Raw genomic sequence first — 13,904 nt, 5'->3', positions numbered from 1 at the left:
CCAAGCCAATGAAATCATCCCACTAAACTATGATTCACTACTAAAGAAAGTGACGGAGAAGCTACGAAGCTGACACCGGCCACCTCTCAGTATCTATGGGCAGTGCATTGTGGTTAAAATGAATATCATACCAAAATTTCTATATCTTTTTCGTACCATCCCACTTAGGGCACGATTCCGATCCGGTTAGGAAAGCATTCCCACCTAGGGCCTGATTACGATGCGGTTAGGAAGGCCTCCTAATGGCATTTGCTTCTTCCAAATCGGATCGGGAACGTGTCTTCCCGACCGAGGGCCAGATTACGATGCGGTTAGGAACATAGGCTCCCATAGAAGTCAATGGGAGTCCAACCTAATCGTATCTGGAAGCATCAGCATGCATCATACTCGGTCGGTCGGACTCTGCCGATCCGAGTCGGTCGGGAACTATTTCCAAACTGATGAGATTGGGAAGGTTTCCTAACCGCATCAGAATCAGGCCCTAAATGTACCATCTTCTTTTTTCAAACGTCTAGATAGAGTTTTGGGTAGCTTTGTCTGGGGATACCGACGGGCTAGAAGAGCTATTCGATATTTAAAACTATCATATCTGCAGGGCGGTTTTAACCTCCCTGATTTTAAGCTATACTTCTGAGCAGCATTTATCAGACGGATACAGAGTCTACTTAGAGGAACCAATACAAATCCCAATTGGTTTCTATAACAACTGGCGTTCGGACAAAACACTGGGTTTTTACTATATCAAACGTCTGATCCCAAGTATTTTAAGCTGATTCGTTTCAGGGTAATTAGAGACATTACAAAAATATGGCACGAAATCTGCAAAACCTATGCAATAGCCGATTTGCACCAATATACGGTGCTATGGGGGAATCCTTTGTTTCCTGATATATTTCACGATCATATTGGGAAAGAATGGCCACTTAAGGGCATAACGCCGATGGGTCAGTTATATGATGATCAGGGTTTTCGAACTTTTTTATCTTTAAAAGTAGAATTTGATCTTTCGCGAACCCATTTTTTCAAATACCTGCAAGTTAGGGACTATTTTACTCGTGATCGGGGATTATCAGAGTTGTCTACACTTGTCGGTACCAGAGGGCGAGGGGCTATTGGCAAAATTTATCAAAATTTTATCGGGGCGGTGGGCGATGATGGTGTACAAATCGCTGCAAAACTTAGTCGGATCTTTTGCTCTGATATTTCTAGAGAGGAAATACAAGAATCTCTTCAAACTATCGATTTAGCCGTAACATCTGTCAATCTGAAATTACAACAGCATAGAATTATCTTTATGCTGTACTATGCTGCCGAGCGAATTTCCAAATGGGCCAACAATTCAACTAATGCTAAGACTAATTGCCCTAAATGCCAGGAAGACACTGCAGATTTACACCATATGTTTTTTGCAAGCCCTCGGCCGAAGGATTTCTGGTCTAACATTGCTCTGGCTTTGGCAACTTTGGTCGGCTACGATAGTCCGATCTCGAGGAAAGAGCTGCTGTTGGGACTTTTCTCCGAGTCTGGATGTCTTGCGAAACCTTTAGCTTCTATTATCGCCTCTTGTGCTCGTCTGTGTATAGCCCGTTCTTGGATCCATACCACACCTCCCAGTATTAATGAATTTTGGTCTCTGATGAGGGAGATCTTTGAAATGGAAACTACATTAGGTAAAGCTAGAGGCCCCCGATCCCTGTTAAAACTTTGCAGGGTCTGGTCCTGCCTTCAATCGGATTAAGGATTGTATGTATCGTCATCTCTTCCCTTTTTTTTCCTTTGTTTATTTTCGTTGCTCTTTCCCTGCCTTTCTCTCCCTCTATTTCTTTTTCTTCTTTCTTTCCTATTCTCATAATGCTCCTCTGCGCTCTGCATATGCCTACTGATGTATCATTATTTGAAAATGCTGTTATATTTACTATTTTTGCTTCTTTATTGTGGCTATTATATAAATACAAAATTAATTAAAACTAAATAAATAAATAAATAATGAACGATAATTAAACATTTATTTAGTAAGTAATAATAATTAAATTACTTTCCAACCTGTACCCCTACAAACCCGACAATCCTCACCTAAAACAAAACTTAAAAAACAAACGAATTACACAATTCACATAATTTTCACTTAAATAATTAATAATAATTGCAAAATTAATTATGAATTAATTATAATTAAATTACCTCCCACCCTATACCCATACAAAACCCACAAGCCACTACACCACTAACAATTACAATAAACAATCACATTAAATTAAAATACAAGTACAAATGTACACACAATATTCAAACATTAACAATAATTATACAAAAAATGTATAACATATACAATTAAAACATATACGAAAATACATACAAATAATTAAAAAATGAGATTAGCAATGATATTTTTGTAAACAATATTAACAACATAGATATTTTTTGCATCAATATTACTTACCTTAGAAAATCGATATTCTTGTCAACGATATTCCTGCATTACGATATTTGTGTATCACGATATGAAAAGCTCTGTATTTCTGTATCTTAATATTATTTTGACATAGAAGATCTTTTCAGCGGAGAAGGAGAGTAGGGAAAATGTGGGAAGAACTTCCTGAACAGCAGCCAATGGAGTGAAGGGGCAGGTTGTTGTTGAAGTAAGTGTGAGGCCAAGAGGAGGGGATGTGGACCGAGGAAGACAAATGCTCTATCCTAATTTTGTAGACCCCCTCCTCCTGGAGTTGCAATTTCTTTCTGTCTTGCCATGGCCAGGGTCTTCATACAGACAAAGTCTTAAAATTCCAGCATGAGGGTTGAATTCTTGGGGAAGGTGTACAGGGAGTAAGAAAGATAGAGAAGGGCTGGTGGCGGAGTGAGAGAGCTACAGAATGAGTAGGAGGGAGAGAGGGAAACAAGGGTAGAGTGAGAGAGGTGTGGGAAATGCAGGCTGAAGACGTGAAATATAAAAACTGGGGGAAGGGAAAGGGAAGCTAGGCAGACGACGATGTAGGACAGAGTTAGATCGAGGGAAAAAGACATGGAAAGAATACAAAATAGAATGACAGCAAAGAGGGAGATGCATGAGGTGGATAGGGCGAGAGAAAACTGAAAAAGAAAGGGAAGGTACAAGTGAAGGAAGGGGACTAAGAGAGGTGGGGAAACAATCATTGACAGAGGGTCACATATTACAAGAGAAGAGGCAGGGAGAGAGGAATGAATCAAGAGGAGATATACGACAGAATGAGGACACAAACAGTTTGCTAGAGTGAAGAACAAGAAAGGGAGATGTGTTTCTGAGATACAAGGCATAAGAGAAGAGACCGAAGGAGTAGGACATAGAGTGGAAACAGAAAATTGGGAAGAAGAAGAGCGGGAGCTTTAGAATTGGAGGAAACAAGTCTGACAAAGAAAGAATGATATGCTGAAGCTAGGAAAGATTTAAATACAAAGATAGCCCCAGGATAGGAAGGGAAGCATGTGAGATAGATGTATAGCTATCTTTATATGGTATGATGGGGGCTATGAGCATATGGTATGGTATAGTATGGTATGGAATGGCATAGTATGATTGGGGCTACCTTCATATCGTGTGGTAAGGGCTGCCTCATGTGGTATGGTGGAACTTGTCTTCATATGGTTTGGTGGGGGATGTCTTCATATGGTATGATGGGGCTATCAGCGTATGGTATGGTATGGTATTCTATGGTATGGTATGGAATGGTATGGTAGGGGCTGCCTTCATGTGGTATGGTGGGAGCTGTCTTCATATGGTATGCTGGGAGCTTCCTTCATATGATTCCAGTGCTACCCATGTATAATAACTGATGCACATTGATGACTTACTTACCTGGGTCTAGTTTTAGAAAGTTGCAACATTTATGAAACATTAGGCATTGGTTACAGGGAGTTCTGTAGTGTGAGGGAAGAGAGGGATCACTTTTTTAGCCATCAGCAAGGCAAACCACTGAAAGATCTATAGCCCTCTATGTTCTCTGAATATTATCTTGTTCTGTTATCACAAGCATTCTGACTGACATCTAAGATATACCTAGCTAAGACCTAAAAGCCTCTTGATTTGTGTCTATATTGACACTACGAGAATTTCTAAAACCATTTAATGTTGCCTTGTCTATGTAGTGGAACTAGGCAAAGGATTAAAGTGGCAAGTTAAGCTGGGTGCTAAATTCAAAGGAACATGTCAAATTCAAACAAATACAATAAAAATAGATTGGTACACCAAGTACATGGTTTGCCAATGATGTTAGTTTCTGTAACCGACTAAGGCCACCCCTGCTTCCATGCACCTTCCTCAACCTCCTACAGCCTCCATCTATTGGCAGCTCACCTGTGCCACTCTTCCCTCTGAAACCTTTAGACATTCCCTTAGCAGTTCTCCTTCCAGTGTGCATTCCTTCGTATAAACCTGTTAGCTTTTCACAACCTTTGGTAATAATTCATCCTACAAATTCAAAAGTTGTTTCCTCAGGATTCTGTGGGGGGTCTACTAACATTCCCATCTTTTCTCTCACCACTACAAGCTCCTCTCCCCCGTTTACTGTCACTATATTATTCAAACCCTCTGCAAGTCTCCTTGTGTCTGCAATAAGTTCTACTGCTCTGTCTTTTCCTTCTCTGGCCAACTACAGGCCTCCTGCTTCTTGTATGTCTCTTTTCTGCTTGTGACCTTTCACCCCACCGTCCATCAAACACAATTTTTCCCTTGTGCTTGTGATGAATAACTTTGACCTTGCCAGCTCTAGTCCTGTGCTGCTAGTGGATTGCTGGTTCCCAGAATATTCACCTCTCTTTTTCTCTGTGTTACAGTGTGGTTCCAGTCCATGATGAAGCTTGAGGAACTTCTATTAGATGTTGGAGGCTTTGGAAGGTTCCAGATCCTTATTTTGCTCCTCTTAGTCATTCACCGGGCCACTCTGTCTATGCACTTCTTGCTGCACAACTTCATATCAGTGGTGCCTCCTCACCGGTGTATGCTCCTAAACAAGGATGTGTTCGGGAACCTCACGGAGGTGGAAATGCTCCTCATCAGCATCCCCATGAAGCCTGATGGGACCTTCAGCTCCTGCAAGATGTACAGAGAGCCCCAGTGGCACCTGCTGGAGAACTCCACCTTGGGACCTTCCTACAGCACCACCTGGGGATCCTCCAATGCCTCCGCACTGCAGGCTTGCCAGCATGGGTGGGCCTATGACCAATCTCAGTTCACGTCTACGATAGCCACTGAGGTAAGAGCTGATTAGATGCCTCATGCTGTATACTCAGGCTGAGTGTTAAAGCCTAGGAAAGCAGCTATCATGAGCAATGTGTCAATGTGCTATAGTATAGTATTGACATCAGTAAAAATAACAAATGAAAAAATAATAGCGAGTCCTCATTGCCTAAGACCAAGTGCTCCAAGGGATGAAAGACACAGCCAATGAGTGAGATTGTACTTCAAGTAGTGAGTATAACATCCAGTGTGTGACAGTATGCTCTGACGAGTGAAGATTGTGTTGAATGAGTGAGTCAGTTGCCCCATGACATAGATTTACAATCAAAGCATGAGAATCTGCAACTAGGAATGAAATGCAGACATGATAAGTGTGACTGCGGTGCATGGAGTGAAAGTCACAATGAGTGAGACTATTCTGCATGGAGCGAGCTTCACGCCCAACGACTGAGACTTTGAATCCATGAGTTACCCTTGCATCCAATTAATGAGACTGCACTCCTTGGACAGGTGCTCGCAACCGAAGCAAGAGACTGTGTTCCAATGAATGAGCTCAAACCCAAAGTATAAGACTGTTTTCCAATGAGGATTACTGACAACTGATGATCTAGTCTGCCAGTCAAGGAGTGATCCTAAATCAGTGAGCTCCAAAGAGTAAGATCAAAGCTTTAGACAGAGACTGGTTAATAACGTTTGAGAATCACACACCCCTAATGAGATGTGGACTTTGAGATTAAGAGGTGTGTCCTGGGGCCAAAAGAAGCCGTCTCCCCCCGTCTTTGGGCATAAATGGACAGAGGTTCTTTCTCTTGGCCCATGGAGAAGAGGCTGCCAATTTCAGTGAAGCCACCAAAGATGTAGGAGATGCAAGACTCTTACACTGTCGGCCTTCCCAGGCGGGAAGCATTCCTCTTTGCTTTCAGTGCAGGGAGGGGCGCGTTTCAATTTTCTCATCCCTGTAGTGTAAGGTTTTCTGATTGTGTGTGTGTGTATGTGTGTGCTCTTTCTACTGCCTTAGCCTTGCCGAAAGGCAGCAACGTGCTGTACAGTGACAAAGACAAGCATACATTTAACCAGTGACAGGAGAGGTTTTTGGTCCATGGCCTGTTACTGAATCGTGATGTTGTGTCCTTTAAGGAGGTGAGGCTTCAACTCTTTCATGAACTGCAGCAGCGTCTGGGCGGTCAGTACAGAGATGCTGTTCTAAATTCTGGATGATGGAAAGAAAAAGGCCTGCTTTATAGTTTTTTCATTTTTTCACTTCTTACCACCTTGGTGTCTTGGTTCCTCTGGGTCATCAGAGTGATGGTGTTTCCAGGCAGCGCTTTCGCAGCCCAAGCAAATTAGCCAATAACATTTGTTTCATTTCAGACAAGTTCTTTCTCATTCTGGACCTGCAATTTGCTTTGCATCAAATATGAAAAATCTAATTGGTGAACTGAATTGTTCCTTACTGTATCTTCTTAGTACAGTGTAGTTCCTGTGTTGTTTCCTGTTTCTGTCTTTCCTCTACAAAAAGGTACAGTTGGAAGACTAAGCACTGTGTTGCAGTGGAACTGGAGTGTATTTTACAACCGTTTCATTGTCCCCTTGATTCTCTTTTTGAGTTCAGGTGGAACGTTCAGTACTGTTTATTTCAGTTCTGGTTGTACCTGTTCTTTTCTTTTTGTACTTGTTCTTTCCTACACCTCTTTCCAGCAGTCCTTCTGTAATTCCTGGTTATCCTTTGCCTTCTCCTTGGACCACCAGCCTGGACATCATCTCCTTATCTTCTGGATGTTTTCTCCAGTCTGACATCTCATCCTGAGTACCCTCCTCCCCATCTCATGCATAGTTTGTGGAGCAAATTTACTACTGGACAGAAGAAAGAGGCGTCGTCATGTACAGCTACTGAGTCTTTGCGTCCAATAGCAATTGTTGATAAGATTTGTGCAGTAAGGGATATTTGGTTTTAAGTAAGTTTGCTACTCATAAAATATTGAAAAATTAGGTGTACATTAATGTATAGTGGTCTGAGAGAACGCAAAGTTAGATAATATTGTGAAAATGTGTTCTATGAGATGATGCTCTGGAGGACTAAACTGGTATTTAAAACTCTGCAGACAATCAGTAATAATGAATACTTGGTTACAGAGTGCGAAGAGGATGTGTGCAAGTCATGAATATTCCACAGGTTTGGACTAGGAATTACTATTCAATAAGAAAGTGGCACTAGCTAGTACTTTGAAAGTGTGCTCTAGAAACAAATAGATTCTTGTGTATTAGTTAATTCTCCAGAGGAGTGATTTAGTGGTTAAAATTCTGCTCGTGCCCACTACTAATTATTACTCTGGAGGTGCAGCTATCAGTAAAAACTCAAAGGAGTGTATCTTTAGTGAATACTCTAGGGATGTGCAGTATAAATTGATACATCATTAGAGGGTAATACACTAGAATTCTGTACTCGTAACTATTACAGTAGAAGGGTATGCTACCAGGCTTCATTCCAACGGAGTGCACCATGGGGCAATACTCAGCAGATGTAATACTAGTAGATATTACTGTGGAACAGTGTGTTAGTAGTCACTACTTTGTATAGTAAAAACACTGCCTCCCAATGCAGTAATAAAGGTTTCTTTTTCACTCACCAGCTCACAGACCATCATGAAGCTCCCTGCATGCTTACAGAATACTGACTGCATTACCTTGAGCCAGGTGACGTCATAGACACACAGTCACCGAGACTATATATCTAGTCTCCACGCTCTCTTGTGGTAAGGCGTTCACAGAGGAGGAAAGATAAACTACCTGCACATATCATATGTTCTTTCTTTGCAAATAAACAAATGAGAGAACAAGCAAGTGACATTAACATAATTGTATCATAGTATTGACATATGCGAGGAAATGAAATTGAAGAAAAACATAAGATGAGAGCTAAAGCAGCAATGAATGTCCATGTTTTCCAAATCTCTTTATAAAAACAAATTGAGACATAAGAACATCCAGTAAAAGTGCCAGCATACAACACTCCCTACATCTCCTTTCACAAATGTCATGGAATGTACAATCTTCCTCATCACTGCTCCCGCTCCCTCCACCTCTTAAAATCCTTCTTCCTCTTTGTGGACCCTTTCTTGACTCTCCACCACCTCCTTCAATTTGTATCCTCGCCAACATTTCTTCATCCGTCATCATGGTAAACACACCGCACCCTTCCTTGCTTCCCTCCATCAGTTGCCTGTCACTCATCCACACCTCCTCAACCCTCTTCCAATTCAAAGCTACTCTTGTTTCATTCCATTTCTGGACATTCCTTAAACGTACATGCCATGGGGTCATTTCTACTATTCTGCAGAATCTGTGAAATTGTTAATTCCACTGTTCCACTTCTTCCAATGATTTTACGAAATAACCCTTCCTAATTGTACTCCCCCTTGACTCTCCACTCTTGCTTTGCTATTTTCATTTTTCCTCTCCAGCCACTGAGGATCTCATCTAGGTCTGGGTTACCTGCCCACATCACTTCAAAAGACATCTTACTAGTGTCGCCATTGCGAGAGGTGTGATACGCCCATACCATATTTTCCGCTGTTTCCTCCATATATTTTAACTGTTGACTGACAGCTAGATAGAACATTTTATTTTAAAAAACAGATCTTTTAACCAGGCCATTATCGTACAGATTATGCAAAGAAGCCCCGGGGTGCCTTACCCCCTGACTATCTAAAACCTTCTTCATACAACTCGAAGTAAGTTGTGTACAACTATCCATCACCAAAAAGGACGGACAACCTTGTCTCACGAATATTTTCCAAAGCACCCCAATAGTACTTTCACTTGCCACATTACTCCCACACACCACTTCCATCCATTTGATGAACACATCCACCGCTGCTGCTGTGAAATGCTCAGATTCTCCTAGATAGGCCATAGGTCTGATGAAAGGTCAACACACTTTGGGGCAGATTTACAAGCCCCTTGCGTGACTTTTGCGCTGCAGTTGTGTCACTTTTTTGACGCAACAGCGGCGCAAACAATGCGGCCTATTTACAACGTGACACATCTAGGGAGATGCGTCACGTTGTAAAGCCCTGCGTCACATTATATCTGCGTCAGGTATAATGTATGCAGGGTGGGCGTTCCCACGCAGGAAGGCCTCGCAAAAGTGACTCAGTGAAATCTACAAGATTTCACTGTGCCGCTTTTAGGACGCCACTGCGTCAAAATCTTACGGGCGTAAGTAGTGACGCAGTGTAGTGGGAACAGGCCTCAACACGCATTGCTGGAGTTGTGTCGTGCTTGCGACACAACTCCAGCAATGCGTGACTTTTCCGCCAACAGATGCGTCAGAATTTCTGACACATCTGTCAATACTTGCGCCATAGTGCGCCGTATTGTAAATACAGCGCATCTATGGTGGCGCAAGACTTTCTAAGGGTGGCACAGGGAAAGTGACGCATCTGTACAGATGCGTCACTTTCTTGTAAATCTGCCCCTTTTTCCAAGCTTCTTCCGAATCACTGAGACCCCCATCGCTTCACCTCCCGCTTTTAATCTCTTTTTCCTATCAATACAAACTTTACACCAATCCACCCAATTTTTTATATTTATGCCTATCACCGGCCACCGATATTTGTCTTCCAAGTACTGCAATATCAGAGTCCGACCTAGACACCCTCTTGCAGCACGAGCCGCACTGCTAAGAGGCATGTTTGTGGACATCCCTGTACCGTGTGGCAGGTCCCATGCGGCGCCAGCCACATGGTGCAGGGATGTTTAGGGAGGCCCCAGAGATGCCCCCAAACTCTATGCCGGAGGTCCAGGAGGAGGGGTCCGCTAGGGCCCACTAAAGTCACTTTCCATGGCCTTAATAATTCTTTAAAGGATACTGCTTTTTCTGCAAAGTCAATTAAACATGTATACTGTATGAATCCCTATGTAAGAGAGCGACTGGTCTTCCCTTATGACAATGGTGCTAACTTAATTCATTTCACCAGATCCTCCTTTTGCTGGAATACTTAGCCAGGTCTTTGCATAACCTAAACACTGATTTCCATTCAGAAAAACTGACATTTGTTTATACAGTCGTCAAACCCACATATATCGCGATTTCTAGAACTTTTGCCAGCACTTCGTTATGCTTTTCTATAGTTGCCTCAAATTGTAAAATATTGTCCTCGAAAAATAAACACTGGGCATGTGTTTAAATAAGTTGTTCATCATGTCTTAAAAAATACTGGCAGCAGAGGCCATGTCAAAAGGAAGTCTGGTGAATGCCAAACACCATGCATTGTTGCAAATGCCTTTAAAGCTTTGGATTTTGGATGTAGTCCTATTTGGTGATGGGTTATTTGCAAATCTAAGCTCATAAAGAATTTAGGAACAGCATTATCTCATTGATATTGAGGAATGGGAGACTATCCATCACTATGATGCGATTTAAACTCCTGTGGTTAATGCAAAATCGCATATGACCAACATCTTTTTTGTCTATCACTACTGGTGAACCAGCAAGTGGCAAAAAATTGTGACGACCCTGTTGATGAATATGGTACCATATTGTATGCAAATTCTGCAGTCCAGGCTTTACCCATTGCTCTCATCAAACCGTTTCTTCCAGTTGTAAGGCACCTGCATGGAAACACGAACAACGGGCAGCCTGCCTGCAAAGACTCAGGTGCACTCCAACACCTCTTCACTCATCCAACGCCAGCACAATGCAAACTTATTCTGAATAGTAGACACCCGTCGCGTCTTAGTCCTTCATTTGTATCGGCCCTCATTGACGTCAAACAGTGATTAAGTGTACTCAACCTGGGTGGATGCATCTTTCAGCACCTTTATTCCTTTAGTCATTCTACATCAAGCGCGGTATGGGTACGACTACCACAGAGTCTGACAGATGGGCAGACATAGAGGTCAGTTTTCACTGCCCGTAACCATTAGACAGTTTTCTCTGCCCATTAAGGGTCAGTGAAAACTGTCTAATGCCCATCTTGCAATCGGACATAACTTCCATGATGAGGGGGCATTTTTTATTTTCCACAATAAAATCCCACTTTGGGGTTACAAACTTTTTTAACTTTCTTGTACGGCTCCTTCATGTTTGACAGAACCATAGGTCAAAGTTACAATTCAATCACAGGAAGCGCCTTGAAAGCAGTTCCATGTAAATGCTAGAAATGACCTTCTGCCCAAAGCACATTTTTAAATTTGGCTGTTGGGACCTCAACAAGGGCAACAGAGTAACTTACTCCGTCGCCCTAGCGGAAGATGACACGACTTACAAAATACAAATTGGGTCCATGGACACCATGCTGTCCATTCTTTTCTGACTGCCTGACCCCTAGAAATAATCTAGTGCCAACAGTAGTGCTTTTAAATTCTTCCAGTTTGAAGACATGAAGAATTATTGGAGACCCCATTTTCTTTGAACCTTCACAGACTCTAGCGTTGCTCCCCAACACGTCCCACTTGCATCCATAGTGATTACTGTGGGAAGTGATAGCTGAAAAGCATAAGCCCTGGCTGGGTTCTTTGCATTGAGCTACCACTTCAGAGAATCTGCAATTTGATGGAAGATTGAAGTTAGCTGGTCGTACATTTGGGATCCAGGATTCTTGTGCTCCTGTAGATGCCTTACTAATGAGTAGATGTGAAGATGAGCCCACTGGACTAAAGATACTTTGGACACCATGTCTCCTTGCACAGTTAGTAATTTTCTTGCTGTTCCCTTTTGCTTGGATAGGAGGCTTTGCACATGAGACATCAGTTTTAACATTCTGTCGTGAGGCGAAAACACTCTTCCTACCTCCGAACTGAACAAAGCTCTATTGATCTGGATTGACCGTGCTGGGTTCGTCTATGAGAAAACCATGTTTCTTTAGAATCACGTTCACCCTTATCACATACCCTGAAACCCTAGAAAAAGGAGACTTAATCAAGCAGGCATCTAGGGAAGGAACGATAGCAATTCTAAAAAAATGAAAACTACCCACTACTGGGAATAAGAGTTTGGTGAACATCCTCAATGCCTTTGCCAAACCAAACGGTAGGACCTAAAACTAGTGATGGTGTTCTTGGACACAAAACCACAGGAATTTCTTGGATGATTTGTGCATCTGCACTTGAAGATAAGCATCTAGCAAGTCTATTGATACTATGAAGTCTCCTTGCTTTAGTAAAGGAATGATGACCAGCAAAGGTGTCTTCTTGAAAACCAATAACTGATCTGAACCCTCCTGACAACTGATGCACTGGAACCAGTAATGAATAACAATCAGTTCCCTTTTGATCTTTTGAAACTGGTACTATTGCAGCTTTGTTCAAGAGGTCTGCTTCTTCCAAGATTATGACCCCGGGGAGGAAAGACCCATCGATAAAGAATCCACTTTATTAGTCGGTGAAAATTCTTTGGCAACCTTCTTTAAGGGGTCTTTGCAGACCAAAAACCAAGGAAAGAATGATGGTCCACATCCTTCCGTACTGTTGTCATTATTCTCTTTATCGACGGATGCGCTGGATGTGATTCAGGCTCTTTATGTTGGTAGAGGATAAAGACATCTTCTTAATTAGATGAATGAGATATTTCCGGTGAGGCTATGTTGGCTTTAAATCCTAACCTTGAACTTCACGTCATAAGACATCCTCCCATCAATATGGTACTGGGTATTGTCAGCAGTAGCTGGAGATACCTGGGGTACTTTAAGAGGAGGGGGGCCCTTCTCTGTACATAAATGCAATTTCCACTGTATTTTGAATCATCTTTTAGATGGTTTCCAAGGGCATAAAACCTTGTTGTACAGGAGCTGGGTGTGCCTCCTCCTCCCCTTGTGAGGGAGGTTCTATATGCTTCCTCTTTGTGGTAGCTTTAGCCTCCATTGTAAAGTATTTTATGGAAACAGGGGTCCCTGACAATGAGAAGAGGGCAGGAAATCAATATAGATGTACAATGAGATCCATATAGGTTTTTCCAAATGGACAGAAATCTTTTTCATAAGCTTTAAAAAAAAAAGAATTCAAGTGGGAAAACATATCCCATAAAAAGTCATTACAAAGGAAGAAAGGAGGAGCTCAGGCATTATAGTGGCACCACGCCACTTCTCTCCAGCCTTCAATTTCCATACAAGCTTAAAAAAAGCTGTGATCTGTGCTGCTGCTGTGTTCTTTTTTCATACACTGGCCCCAGAATATAGCAGAAGAAGCTCCTGCGTGAAGAGATAGGTGAGCCAAGAAATGAACAGGGAGAGCAGAGCAGAGCCAAGGGTTGTCTCTAAGAGCCCGTGCATTGCACGAGCCAAGGGTTGTCTCTAAGAGCCCGTGCACTGCACGAGCCGAGCCAAGGGTGTCTCTAAGAGCCCGTGCATTGCACGAGCCGAGCCAAGGGTTGTCTCTAAGAGCCCGTGCATTGCACGAGCCAAGGGTTGTCTCTAAGAGCCCGTGCACTGCACGAGCCGAGCCAAGGGTGTCTCTAAGAGCCCGTGCATTGCACGAGCCGAGCCAAGGGTTGTCTCTAAGAGCCCGTGCACTGCACGAGCCGAGCCAAGGGTTGTCTCTAAGAGCCCGTGCACTGCACGAGCCGAGCCAAGGGTGTCTCTAAGAGCCCGTGCACTGCACGAGCCAAGGGTTGTCTCTAAGAGCCTGTGCATTGCACGAGCCGAGCCAAGGGTTGTCTCTAAGAGCCCGTGCACTGCACGAGCCAAGGGTTGTCTCT

The 13,904-nt window shown here is 42.8% G+C and overlaps 1 protein-coding gene across 1 annotated transcript in view; it reads left to right on the top strand.

Moving 5' to 3' along the window:
• The first annotated feature begins 4,811 nt into the window (after positions 1-4,811).
• The window catches only part of LOC146813696 (solute carrier family 22 member 7-like), a 259,319-nt gene continuing 250,226 nt past the window's right edge, over positions 4,812-13,904 (top strand). The window contains exon 1 of the mRNA XM_085610184.1: positions 4,812-5,225. Within this exon, the coding sequence (XP_085466310.1) occupies positions 4,821-5,225 (405 nt within the window). The 5' untranslated portion in view covers positions 4,812-4,820. The remainder of the gene's footprint in view (positions 5,226-13,904) is intronic.

The sequence above is a fragment of the Triturus cristatus genome, chromosome 6 (assembly GCF_964204655.1).
Source record: "Triturus cristatus chromosome 6, aTriCri1.1, whole genome shotgun sequence".
In the NCBI taxonomy this organism is placed as follows: Eukaryota; Metazoa; Chordata; class Amphibia; order Caudata; family Salamandridae; genus Triturus; species Triturus cristatus.
The sequence above is the reverse complement of the archived record's forward strand: the minus strand, read 5'-3'. Positions and strand labels throughout refer to the sequence as shown.